Source organism: Melanerpes formicivorus, unplaced genomic scaffold (genome assembly GCF_026170545.1).
Source record: "Melanerpes formicivorus ecotype bairdi unplaced genomic scaffold, bMelFor1.0.p_v2 SCAF_51, whole genome shotgun sequence".
Lineage (NCBI taxonomy): Eukaryota > Metazoa > Chordata > Aves > Piciformes > Picidae > Melanerpes > Melanerpes formicivorus.
In genome coordinates, this window is record NW_027142403.1 from 3,149,850 (window position 1) to 3,162,566 (window position 12,717).

The 12,717-nt window shown below is 44.5% G+C and overlaps 1 protein-coding gene and 1 long non-coding RNA gene across 2 annotated transcripts in view; one reads left to right on the plus strand and one right to left on the minus strand.

Annotated features, from left to right (window-relative positions):
• The window catches only part of LOC137452312 (uncharacterized), a 152,409-nt gene that overhangs the window by 115,836 nt on the left and 23,856 nt on the right, over positions 1 to 12,717 (minus strand). The gene's annotated exons all lie outside the window — the stretch shown is intronic.
• Positions 9,028 to 12,717, plus strand: part of DPT (dermatopontin) — a 28,167-nt gene continuing 24,477 nt past the window's right edge. Inside the window, exon 1 of the mRNA XM_068160646.1 lies at positions 9,028 to 9,366. Within this exon, the coding sequence (XP_068016747.1) occupies positions 9,068 to 9,366 (299 nt within the window). The 5' untranslated portion in view covers positions 9,028 to 9,067. The remainder of the gene's footprint in view (positions 9,367 to 12,717) is intronic.

The window sequence follows — 12,717 nt, forward strand, 5'->3', positions numbered from 1 at the left end:
AGTTTGAAAATACTACAGCTTGCTACTCTGACCTTCTCTAAAAGCCTTCCTTTGCATCAAATGCAAGACAAGGGAACTAAGACATACATGGAAACAAGCTTTGTGTGAGACTTCCAAAGAAAACAAAGCAGGACTTGGACATCTTTTGTATTTCTTCCCAGATGATGGAGAATACCCTGAAAATACTTTGATTGCTTTTTCTAACTTCTGTGTTAGAATTTAACCTTCCCCCCCCCCATCTTATCACAACAGGCATTCTTAATGCTTCCAGAATCCTCCGAAAAGCTACATATCTTGAGGCCAAACTTAAGTGGAAAGGCAGAGAAGACATTAGATTGATTCAATAGATTGATTCAATAGATCAATTCAAAACTCCCTGTGCATTAGGTTTAGTGCTAATTTCACTCAAATGGCTAACAAGCTCACTGGGGAAGAAATCTCTTTCTGAAGAAGTCATACGAAGTTTTAGAACATTGTGTCCAGTTCTGGGCCCCTCAGTTTAGGAAGAAGGTTGACTTGCTGGAATGAGTCAAGAGAAGGGCAACAAAGTTGGTGAGGGGTTTGGAACACAGCCCTGTGTGGAGAGGCTGAGGGAGCTGGGGTTGCTCAGCCTGGAGAAGAGGAGACTCAGGGGTGACCTTATCACTCTCTACAACTACCTGAATGGAGGTTGTAGACAGGCAGATGATGGTCTCTTCTCCCAGGCACCCAGTACCAGAACAAGAGGACACAGCCTCAGGCTGCACCAGGGGAGGTTCAGGTTGGATGTTAGGAAGAAGTTCTATACAGAGAGAGTGATTGCCCATTGGAATGGACTGCCCAAGGAGGTGGTGGAGTCGCCGTCATTGGAGGTTTTCAGAAGGAGACTTGATGAGGTGCTTGGTTCCATGGGTTAGTTGTTTAGGTGGGTTGGATTGGTTGCTGGGTTGGACACGATGATCTTGAAGGTCTCTTCCAACCTGGTTTGGTTTATTCTATTCTATTCTAACATTGCTTCCCTGATGATCTGGTGCTGACTGCTCTTCCAAGAAAGCTCTCCAGCTCTATCAATTAGGAACCACCAACTCCTAGACCACACAGAGATAGCCATACTTGAATTCAGCCTAATGACTAAACATCAAGCTGGTATATTGAAAAAAAAGATGAGGCAATTTTTGATGAAAAGGAGGATTCAGCTGCTCAGCTCACGTATAAAAAGGTCCTGGTAAAATGCTGCCTGCTAAATCTGTGAGGAGGTTCATCACTGACTCAGCCTGAAGCATCTGGCTCTCTCCTGAATCAGTGCCACCTGAATTTCCTGTAGCCTCAAGGCATTTTTCATTCTCTTTTGGCAGCTCCACCTTCAAACACTGCACCCTGCCTGTCTAGGCTTAATATGGGACTGTAGCTAGACACCTGTTATGGATTTTAAGCATGCAGGCTAAAAGAAACAGTGTTAACAACAGCTGCAAGCAAGAAGGAAAAACCTTTTCAGCAAAGAGAGCTAGGAGAAAACACCTAGCTCTTAGCAGTGACATGTAATTGGAAAAATACCATGCCCTGTCTTGACATTTGAAGCTGTAATGGCAAACACTCATCAGATTGCCTTTTCCTCATAGTAATGATGCTGGAAGAGTCATTGTCATTACAACAGCTCTGTAATTTGCAACAGCTCTAGAGAATGAATTTATTAGCACAAGTGGTAAGAGTTAGCAGAGGAGGGCAACTTTTACAGCTGATGTGCAGAGCAGGGAGAAGCAATTATGTCGCTGTTGACAACAGCCTGAATTACTATGATTCAGGAGGTGAAGGAGGTGCAGGAGGTGAAAAAGCAGGAATCATCTAACTTCTTCATTGCTAGAGAATCTGAACAAAAATACATCATTTTCTGTTCCTAAGCAGGGCATGGCTTCTTACTATATATGCATAATAGTCAAATTAGACAGCTTCTTATCACCCAGTTTGAGGAACGGACTTCATTCTGGAGGTCATCTTTAAGCACATGGAGGAAAAGTTTGTCAAGGTTATCAGAATGGATTCACAACCTGATAGTCTTCTACAATGGTGTGGCCAGCTGGGTAGATGAGGGGAGAGCAGTGAATGCTGTCTACTTCAGTTTTGGCAAGGCTTTTGACAATGTCTCTCATAACATCCTCACAGGGAAGCTTAGGAAGTGTGGATGAGTGGACTGTGAGGTGGATTGAGAACTGGCTGAAAGACAGAGCACAAGAGGGTTATGATCAAAGGTGCAGGGTTTAGTGGTGCTCCTTTCTTGTTTAGTGGTCCATTCTTGTTTAGCATATTGATCAACGACCTGGATGAAAGAACAAGTTTGCTGATGATACAAAGCTGTCAGGAGTGGCTGACACCCTGCCAGACTGTTCTGCAAGGCCTGGACAGGATGGAGAATTGGGCCAAGGTAACCCTCATGAAGTTCAACAAGGGCAAGTGTAGAGTCCTGAATGTAGGGAGGAATAACCCTGTGCATCAATAGAGCTATGTGGCTGACTGCTGGAAAGCAGCTCTGCAGAAAAGACCTGGGAGTCCTGGTGGGGAACAAGTCCACCATGAACCAGAAAACTTCCCTTGTAGCCAAGGAGGCACATGATATTCTGGGGTGCATTAAGAAGAGCTTGACCAGGAAGTTGAGGAAGGTTCTCCTCTCCTTCTACTTCACCCTGGCAGGCCTCTTCTGGGTTAGTGTGTCCAGTTCAAGGCTGCCAGTTTCAAGAGGGTCAGGCAAATACTGGAGAAAGTCCAACAAAGGGCCACCAGAGATGGTGAAGGGAATGGAGAATCTCTTGTAAGAGGAGAGGCTGAGAGACCTGGAGCTTTTTAGCTTGGAGAAGGGAAGACTGAGAGGGAATCTTATCAATGCATATAAATATCTAAAGGGGATGGGACTGGGCTGTTGTCAGTGGTGTCTAGTGATAGGACAAGGGGAAGCAGGTACAAATCAGAGCACAGGAGGTTTCACTTGAACTTCAGGAGAAATTTCTTTACAGTGAGGGTGTTGGAGCACTTGAAAGGGTTGCCCAGAGATGTTGAGGAGTCTCCTTCCTGTGCAACCTGCCCTAGGTGATCCTGCTTTGGCAGGGGGGTTGGACTCAATGACCTCCAGAGGTCCCTTCCAACCCCCGCCACTCTGTGATGCTGTGGTCAGAACTGGTTAAATATACCCTACTAAATCTATTTGAAACCATCTCCAAGGCGAGATCTGTGGAAGTCAGTAATGATGGCAGTAGGCTCATGGGTTATTCAATGGCAGAGTATTCTGGGTGGAAATTCTAGGATGCTGCAGAAGCCCTGCAGTTGATAAGTAAGTCTCCCCTTGCACCAATTTAGCTTTTTTCCTTTCCTTGGCTTTTTCATGCTCAAAGCTTTGTGCCAGCGTGGAAAGGTTTGTCACAAAGGCGACTGTCACTTTTGTATGCCCAGTTTTGGGGGTTAATGTGATGTAGAAACGGTGATCCACTGATGAAACAACTGTCCACTGGTAACTTGAAAACTACATTTTCAAAGTGATAGATTTCAGAGTTGTAGATCGAGAATACTTATCACAACATCTAGTCAGTTTCCGAGACCAGGAAAAATTGGTTCAGTTATTTGACTTATGTTTCATTGCAGCATCCTTACTCTCCTCAGAGACTTTATGGTTTAAGTTTTGCCTTTCCTGTTTGCTTCTATTACTTAACTTGTGATTTAACACTGCACATGCAAGCAGGAAGCTATCACAAAAGTAATCCAAAAGTCCATGATAACCTTGGAAAACAGCACTTTGGCTTACACTTTTTATATCTACAGCAATATTCCAAGAGGTATCTTATCAGAACTTTATAAAGCTGCTTCCAAAGAGAAAACAGCTCTGCAGTATCCTTTAGTATCACAGGAGCTTCAGCAGATTCTCCTTTTTACACAGAGCTACACCAAGAGGACGTTGAATCAGCAGCCTCTGTAAGGGAGTGTCAGGAAGAAAGGGTTGGGAAAAGATGTGTTTTCTTAGAGATGGAGTCTGATGCTGACAGTCTAGATGCTGGAGTTTAAAATCTGTTTCTTACCCTGAGGTACTGGTGGACATTGGACAGATCACTGAACCCACCATGTGGAATAAGGGGGGTGGGACAGGGTTTAGCCTTTTCTAGTAGGAAGCCTTGACAAATGAACTCTAGCCTTCACTCTGAAGGCTTTACTCACTCTAGCCTTTACTCTGAAAAAAAAAGGTAATCACTTTGAGCTAAAAAGGTGACAAGGATGTATCTTTGCCCCATGTGAAGGACAGCTTCACCTTTGTCCATATTACCATGGCTTCTATAACCTCATTTCAAAAACATAATAGAGGCACCCTAAATCCTCATGCTGATAAAATGCAGGAAGCCTATTTGAAGAAGTTTATTTAAAGAAAAAAAAAAGGCATGCTACAAAGATGTCACAAAAAAGTAATCAGTAATTGAATTCCATTTGCAGCTCCCAGATCATGCAGCCTCCCTGACTCATCCCAGACACTTTGCTTTCTCAGAACTGCAAGCATTACTCTGAGACAGTGTGTCATAAAATACGGGGAATGTGTTCAAAATGTGTGACCTCACTGATGCAATGAGCAGGCATGAAAAGCACTTTCTTCTCGCTGTGAAATGCCATGGTGCAGCTGCCTTAGCGTGGATGCCGGAGTATATTGCTGCTGCAGTGTCATTGCTTCTGCCTTACCTGATTCACATGCAGAGGATTTCAGGGCTCAGGGAACACACACTCGGCACCATCATCAACACAAAATGGAAAGCTTCACTTCTGTCTGTAGTCCTGAGTGATATGGGATGGAATCACTCTCATGCATCTAAAGGATGAAGTGCTGTGAGGTAACACCCATAGAACGCATTGGGTTAGAAGGGACCCTTGAAGGTCCCTTGCATTGAGCAGGGACCTGTTTATCTAGGTCAGGTTGTTCAGGGCCCCATGAAGTCTAATCTTTAATGTCTCCAGGGATGGGGCCTCCACCACATCTCTGAGCAACCTGTTCCAGTATTTCACTATCCTCACTGTGAAGAACTTCCTCTTAATGTCCAAAGCACAGCTAACATCAGTTAGGCCAGGACGTGTGGGTATCAAGAACAATCACTTTCATCCACCATCACTGGGCAAGACAGAAATTAAATGCTGGTTTGTGTGGATTAAATGCACTATTTCTGACAACTGATAGGAATGAAATTACCAGCCAGTATAGATTTCATAGGTTCATAGAATTAAGTTGGAAAAGACCTCTGAGATCCTTTAGTCCAACTGTCAACCTAAGACAACCGTGGTGATTAAACCACGTTGCAAAGTGCCAGGAGTACATGTTTCTGGAACACCCCCAGGGACAGTGAACCCACCACCTCCCTGGGCAACCTATTTCAATGCCCATGGCAAAAAAAAATGATAATGACAGTCTGGTCTTAGCACCTTATATTTACTGTTTCATCAATGCTTTCTGCTCTTCCAGAGGTTGGATGTACAAGGCATACAGCTGATGTTTTTAAAGTCAAATTACAGGGTAAGTGATTTCAGAGAGAGACTGATTTTTAGCATCTTTGTGTTCTCTCCTAGTGCAGACTCCAGCTGAAGCTAACCAAAGTCACCAAGCTGCAGAATAGTTTGCAGCTCTTCTATCCACTGGCTTTTGAACTTCTATGTTTGATTCACTGGCTGAAACAGCATAAGGCAGAGTGCTCGATATGCCACTGAGTCACTGGAAACACAGCTAAAACTGCAACTCTCAGCGCTGGCAACACCAGTGGGACTGTCTGGGTTGCAGCACTGGTGTGAAATGTTATCAAAACAAGGACTATGTAACCTCTGCTTTGGTCCATGAGCCAAGCAGCTGTGAACTGCAAATCTGAACCAGCATTACTCAAACCCAAAATTCATGCACACACAACTATTCTCTTTTTTAACCTACAGGACTTTTCTAATCACACTTCCTCCCACTCACAAACACCACCCTTCTCCAAGGTAAGTAAAAAACTACCACGTCCCTCCTGCAAGAAATTCTACTCTTACCTGGTTTTCTTCAGTAGCAGAATGAAGCATGACATTTTCTATTAGAAGTTCCCAGAAAACACTGGATCCAGGAACACAGAACTGTGGATTATCAGGCTACAGGGACCTGTAGTTCCACCTCTCTCATGCTAACCATCTTCCCTGTACAGTTTTTTCTCCCAGCCAAACCACTTCTTGATGACAGTGCAGCACATAAGTGCCACCCTACCCTCTGAGATCATGCAGGGCAGACTGTGTATAGGAATTGACAACAGACACCTCCAAGCTTCATGCTCATGCCAAAGGCAGACAAAGGAAGACTGCTCTGCTGCCCACAGAGCCTTCCTCCCTCCTCTCATCCCCTTTTGACCCTGATTTTGTCTGGACTGGCTTCCAAGGCATGGTGCTTATAAAGGGTTATGTGAGGCAAAGATCATATGTATATGCTAATGTGGTGCTTCCTGCTCAGATGTCTTCCAGAATGCCTTCCAGGCATACACAGCAGTGTGCAGAGCTTCCAGATGTGACTACGTGTCTAAGGAAGCAAGAGAGGGGAAAGCCTACTCTGGTGAGTTAGCTGAAAAGGTCATGCAGTTCAAATCTGTACTCTGGTGCCCATCAGGTATCAATGGGGTTTTAATCTTATATTTCCTCTCTCCTTGGACTTGGGCTACCTGTGTCCCCTACTATTACCTAAGATCTAGAAGTGGGCAGCTACAAGGAAAGGGGTGTTCTGTGCTGTCTCCATAGCCCTCTTCCCCAGGCATCTGGGGCTGCTAGAGCTGGAGGTGAGGCACAGAGCCAGATCAGCAGCTCTTTGCTGGCAGGTTCATGTGGAACTGCACTGGCTGTGATGGTGGACAACTGAAACATTGATGACCCCTCACTTAGAGTTTTGCCCAACAAGGCTCTGCTACCAAAAAAGCTATTAGCCAAAGGCACCAAAGTACTGGTTGATGAGGCTGAAGGGAACTTATGAGATCTGGGGCTAGTTAGTAAAGTCACCCACCTCGTAGGATGCTTATGATCTTGCAAAGCAATGAACAAGCATAATGGATTTGGAGATCTTAAAGAACAGCAAGTCTTCTTTCTGATAGTATCAGCAACAGGGCAAAAGCTGACACATTTGGAGTTATTTTGTGTGTAGCCCAACAGGGGAAGAGGGAGAGTGAAAAGAGGGGAGGAGAACTTTGCAACAATAAACAATCTCTGGGTTCTTTGTGGTCATTTCAGTGGAAGAGACAGAATCTGAATCTGTAGCTGTTCCAAAGGTCGCACATTTCACTGCTAATACAGCATAGGTATCATACACCTACTCAGACTATGTTACATTGACTTTGGACTGTCTTACTACATGCTCAGGTCCCACAGTTTTCTATGGGTCAAGTACACAGTTAAGTGAAGCACCCTGTTCCATGTTCTCCTAGTTAGGGTGGGTTCCTCATACAGAAGTTACCTGAAGATGTGATATATAAACATATTTCCAAGTGGCAAGTCAGGTTTTGAATGTGCAGCACAGCAGTTACAGAATCACAGAGTTAACCAGGTTGGAAAAGACCTTCAAGATCATCAAACCCAACCTATCACCCAACACCATCTAATCAACTAAACCATGGCACCAAGTGCCTCATGCAGTCTCTTTTCAAACACTTCCAGTGCTGAGTACAGTGGAAGAATGACCCCTGCTCCTGCTGGCCACGCTATATCTGATACAGGCCAAGATGCCATTGGCCTTCTTGGCCACCTGGGAATACTCCTGGCTCATGTTCAGCCAACTGTCAACAAGTACTCCCAGGTCCCTTTCTTCCTGGCTGCTCTCCAGCCACTCTGTCCCCAGCCTGTAGCGCTGCATGGAGTGGTTGTGGCCAAAGTGTAGAACCCAGCACTTAGATGTCTTAAATCATGCCCTTGGACTCTGTCATCTGTCCAGCCTGGCAAGGTCCCTCTGCAGAGCCCTCCTACCCTCTGGCAGATCAACACCTGCCCCCAACTTGGTGTCATCTGCAAACTTACTGATAATGGACTCAATGACCTTGTCCAGCTCATCAATAAAGATATTGAACAGTATGGGACCTAACACTGATCACTGGCAGACACCACTAGTAACTGGCTGCCAGCTGGACGTGGCACCATTCACCACCACTCTCTGGGCCTGGCCAGAGTGCTGCTGTCCAAGCCACAGGCTGACAGCTTGGCCAGGAGTTTGCTATGGGGGATGGTGTCAAAGTTCCTCACCAGAAGACCTGTGTTTCTAGCCCATGGGAAATGCAATAGCCTTGCTCAAAGATCTCAATAGACTCTGATGACACACAAAGCTTATCTCATAACTTGCTCTATCCTCACATTGAAACATTTGCCAAGTCCACAGTTTTACAGTGTTCATAGACAGTCATAGCAAAATTAGTTCTGCATGGAAGCCAATGCCCTACTTCTCCGGGTGAGCTGTTTCCGTGCCAAGCCAGAGTCTCAGACAGTTGGGCTCCACCTCACACCCAATCAAGCCAAACCAACCCAAAATGCCTAAAGGACTTTTTTTGTATGTTTTGTGGGGGGATTTATTTTTTTGTTTGTTTCAAACAGTAGGAGCAGTGAATTTCCCCATCTTGCCCAGTTCCCTTCTTTCTAGGAACTGGCAGCATTATGTCACACATATTTAGGGGGAAGAGGGTGGACACACATAATCACATCTTGTTGCACGTTACTAGTAATGGAAAATGGCAACTTCAAATAAAGTAGTTTTCAAACTTAACTGCTGCCTTGAGAATAAAAGTGGGATGTCTATGACAGTTGTGCTACAACATGTGTCTTGCTCTGTACAGTAGCTCTGCAGCAAGGGATCACAGATGGTTTGTGGTGGTGGGAAGACCCTGCTCTTACAGCTTACAGTTTTACTGTACTTGCAGAATTCCACCTTAAAAGTAATCAGACGTGTCTGTAACTCAGATGATTTGCTAAGCAATGACACATTGCACTTGGATCTTGAAGTATAACATCTGGAAGCCAAATGTTAGAGGCGATATAAAAGGGCCAGCCCAACAAACCAGCAGGGCATTTCTAAGCCAGGAACATCCTCAGAATGGACTTGGTCCTTCTCTGTGTGTTTCTGCCTCTGCTGACTGTGGCATGGGGTCAGTATGGTGACTATCAGTACGGTCCCTACAACTACGGCGATAATGATGAATGGGTCAATGTGTACCGGCAGGGCTTCAACTTCCAGTGCCCGCACGGGCAGGTGGTCGTGGCCGTCAGGAGTGTTTTCAGCAAGAAGGAAGGTTCTGACAGACTGTGGAACTACGCCTGCATGCCAGCGGCCCAGAGCCTCGGTGAGCCGACAGAGTGCTGGTGGGAAGAGATCAACAGGGCAGGAACTGAATGGTAGGACACCCCCAACCATCCCCAGAGGGCACAGCCCCAATACCCCTGTGGAAAGCGGGTGCTAACACTGCAGTCAGAGCACTGCCAACACACACAAATGCCATCACGACCAGTGGCTTCACTGCCTGAAGCTCATTAACTATGTTGCATGTGTGTGAAGCAATCAGCATCACACCTGCCTCCTCTATAGCAATTTCTTGCTGGAGGGTCTCAGTGTGCTTTACAAATGCTGTGTCATTTGGTCACTCACAACCTCAGCTGCCAAGGGGTTTGGCCCCGACAATGTTTCACTGATGAGGAAAATGAGGCACGAACCTTGGTGAGGATAAGGTCACACATTGAAACAGTGACTAAACTGGGGAAGCCCCTGTAAAAATCCTTCATCCATCCTCCTGCTCTTATAACAAAACTAAACAAAAAATGTTGTCTCTGTATTGCACCACTCTTCTCTTTGTGTTTTTGTTGCTAAGCTTTTTGGCTTAGGCACAGTCCAAAGCTGTTTTCTAGTCAGGCTGGTATTACAGGAGCCAGAAATCTGCCCTGACAAGCGAGGATGTTGGCACATATATGTATGACAATGAGAGCAGAAGATTATGTTAATTTGTGAGTACAATCAATTCCAGGTAACTAAACATAGCATTTTCCATCAGCCTTGGAAGGAAAGGTGATCAAATTTTGTGGCCACAGTTTCTGGAGATATGTACTAGTGTTTCATGTTTAGGCAGCACACAACAGGTAAATAATTCTATTTTGGTTGTTTTTTTTTTACCCCCATGTGATGTGAAACAGTTTTTGACAACTCTGAGTCTGAAACAGTCTTTGGACAGAATTAAATGGATGCAGGAATGTTTTCCAATACTTGCAATGGTTTTATTCCAGCAATTGCAATGTGATTTTTGTGCATTTCATGTTGTATGGCAGCAGGTTAACAATAGAATGTGAAGATTCTGCTTTTTAAATGATTCAAAAATCTGTTCTGATTTATTCATCCCCTTTCATTTACCATGTGACACATTCCTATGGCTGATGCAATTGCTAGGGAAAAAAAAAATTACCCTATCCTTAATTTCTGAAAAAGAACAGAAAAGAGGGAGAGCTGCAAAAAAAGGCAGAATACATTGTGATAATCCTGGCTGACTTCTTCATTTTTCATATATTGATGCAATTCCTACTTATTGCATAGTAATTTTGAGTTAGACTTCTCCATTGTTTAATGTAAAATCATTATTCTTTCTAGAAACCCCTGGCAGCATTTATTCAAGCTCACTTCTCACAAGCAGGATAATGTTTAAGTCTATACAGAAAGTTTTCTTCTGCTGTCTGACCACAGGGCCACATTCATCACCATGCTCTCTGTGCTTAGCATTACATCCACAGTGATGTAGTCACCCACCTGATTCTCTCCACCTCTTAAATTCTTTCCATTTTCCCCCCCTTTCTTGCCTACATTTTTTTCTAATGCCAATCCTGTCTTTTCTCCAAACCTATTTCCTTTCCAACCCTTCTTTAATGTTTAATTCTGTTTCACTCTGTTTCCATTCCTAGCTTTTGGAGTTATATCAGTGGTTTCTTTCCTAGCTCACCTTTCCAGTCCAACATCATCACATCTGTCTCCTCTGCATAGATCTCCTTTCTTCTATCTGCTTTTGGGGGAGAATACACCAAAGTGATTAGAGAACACATACCCCTTTGCAAAGGTGAAGTTGTGCTCCTAACTACTTGGGCTGTTTCCATACATCTTAGCTAGCTGTGCCTGGTTGTGTTCTGCAGTTTTCTGCACCTAGGGCTGAGTTAGTTGCATCTGCTACGCTTCAAGGAGCAAGGCTTGCTCTAAGCCACCACGTCCTCGCTGTGCTCAGACACATTGCCCAAGAACCTGGTAGGATCATTCCAGACAGGAGTGAAAATGTGGGCCAGCAGCCAGCCAGCCTGGAGTGTCTGAGTGCAAACTCAAACCTCAAATTGGCATGACAGTAATCATTTAGCCTGCAGAACCTTTGACAATCCCACACCTTCTCTCCTGGCAGTTGTACTCTCACATCTCTTTTCTCCCTTGCTCAGTGCTGTTTGGAGACATCTGCAATTCTAATGAGGTGCATTCAGTAATTGAGCAGAGCCACAAATATGAGTCGCAATCTGTGCCATTAGTTCCTGCTTGGAACCTCTGCTTTCCTGTTATCTGCTGACAAACCAGCTTGTTGGTGACCAATAGCTCTGTTAGCACTCTGCTGGACTTGCTAGTCCATTCCCCATCTGTGTTGGATGGACTGTAATATTTCTTCTTCAGCTCTGCCTCTCAGGAAGTTTTGTCTCACCCTGCACATTACACCCAGGGAGATCCAATGGCTTGCACCATTTTGTTTTAAAATTGAAGGCACGTTTCCTCTGCTGTAATTGAGCCTTTTTATTTCTTGCCCTACCTGCGCTGAGAAATGAGAACAAGCACAGTGCATCCTTTGTAAAATCTTTCACTTATAAATAAGTAGCAGCTCTGCCATTTCCTTACCCACGCACCTTCGCCCATGCTTTTGCTTTCAGGCTGAACCTGTCTGCACTCTGGTTCTCCTTTGGAAGTTGTGTTCCAACACTTCCAAGCAAGTGCTGATGATACATACAGCTCTCCTCTGAACTCCCTTCAGTTTCTCAGCAGTGTCCCAGTAACTATAGGCAAAGTCACCAAAAAATTACCTCTGACAAATTATGTTTATGGTGTTTAACAAATCACCATCCTTGACTGTTGTGCAGCTGCACAATAGAGTCAAACTCAAGAGAGGTTTCTTTGGAAAAGACAACAACTCAAGAAAAGCTTTAGAGAGGAAATGAAGTGGGAACATAAAGAAGAAAGAGTCATTGTTTTCTTTAACCTTTAACACTGGGGGGTGGGAATAGCAGAAATGGATGTGGAGAGCCTTGGGGTAGAAGAGTTAGGGGCTGGAGGAAACCACTGAGCTGGTTTAGGCACATTTGTTTCCTACACTAGGAAATATATGGACTTGCAGGATTAAACTTCTAAGCCTTTCCATCTTACAGATACAAAAAGTTGTTTAACAGAAAGAGGGCAATGACACAGAACCACATTACACCTCTAACCATGATGCCACATTTATGACTTCTGCCCCTTTCCCTGATCAATGAACAGAAACAGGTGGTTTACAAACTGTTCTCTGGGGCACCCCATCTCTCTCCAGAAGCAGACTCATGGAGGCCAAACACCTCTGTCAGCTGCCTAGAATTACCTGCTGGCATTTCAGAACGAATCTAAGTACAGGTGCTTTTGCTAGTAAATGCATCCCTGAAGTTATGGTGGTAGATACATAAACTTGTGAAGAGAACATGTTCTTGTGTGTTTGC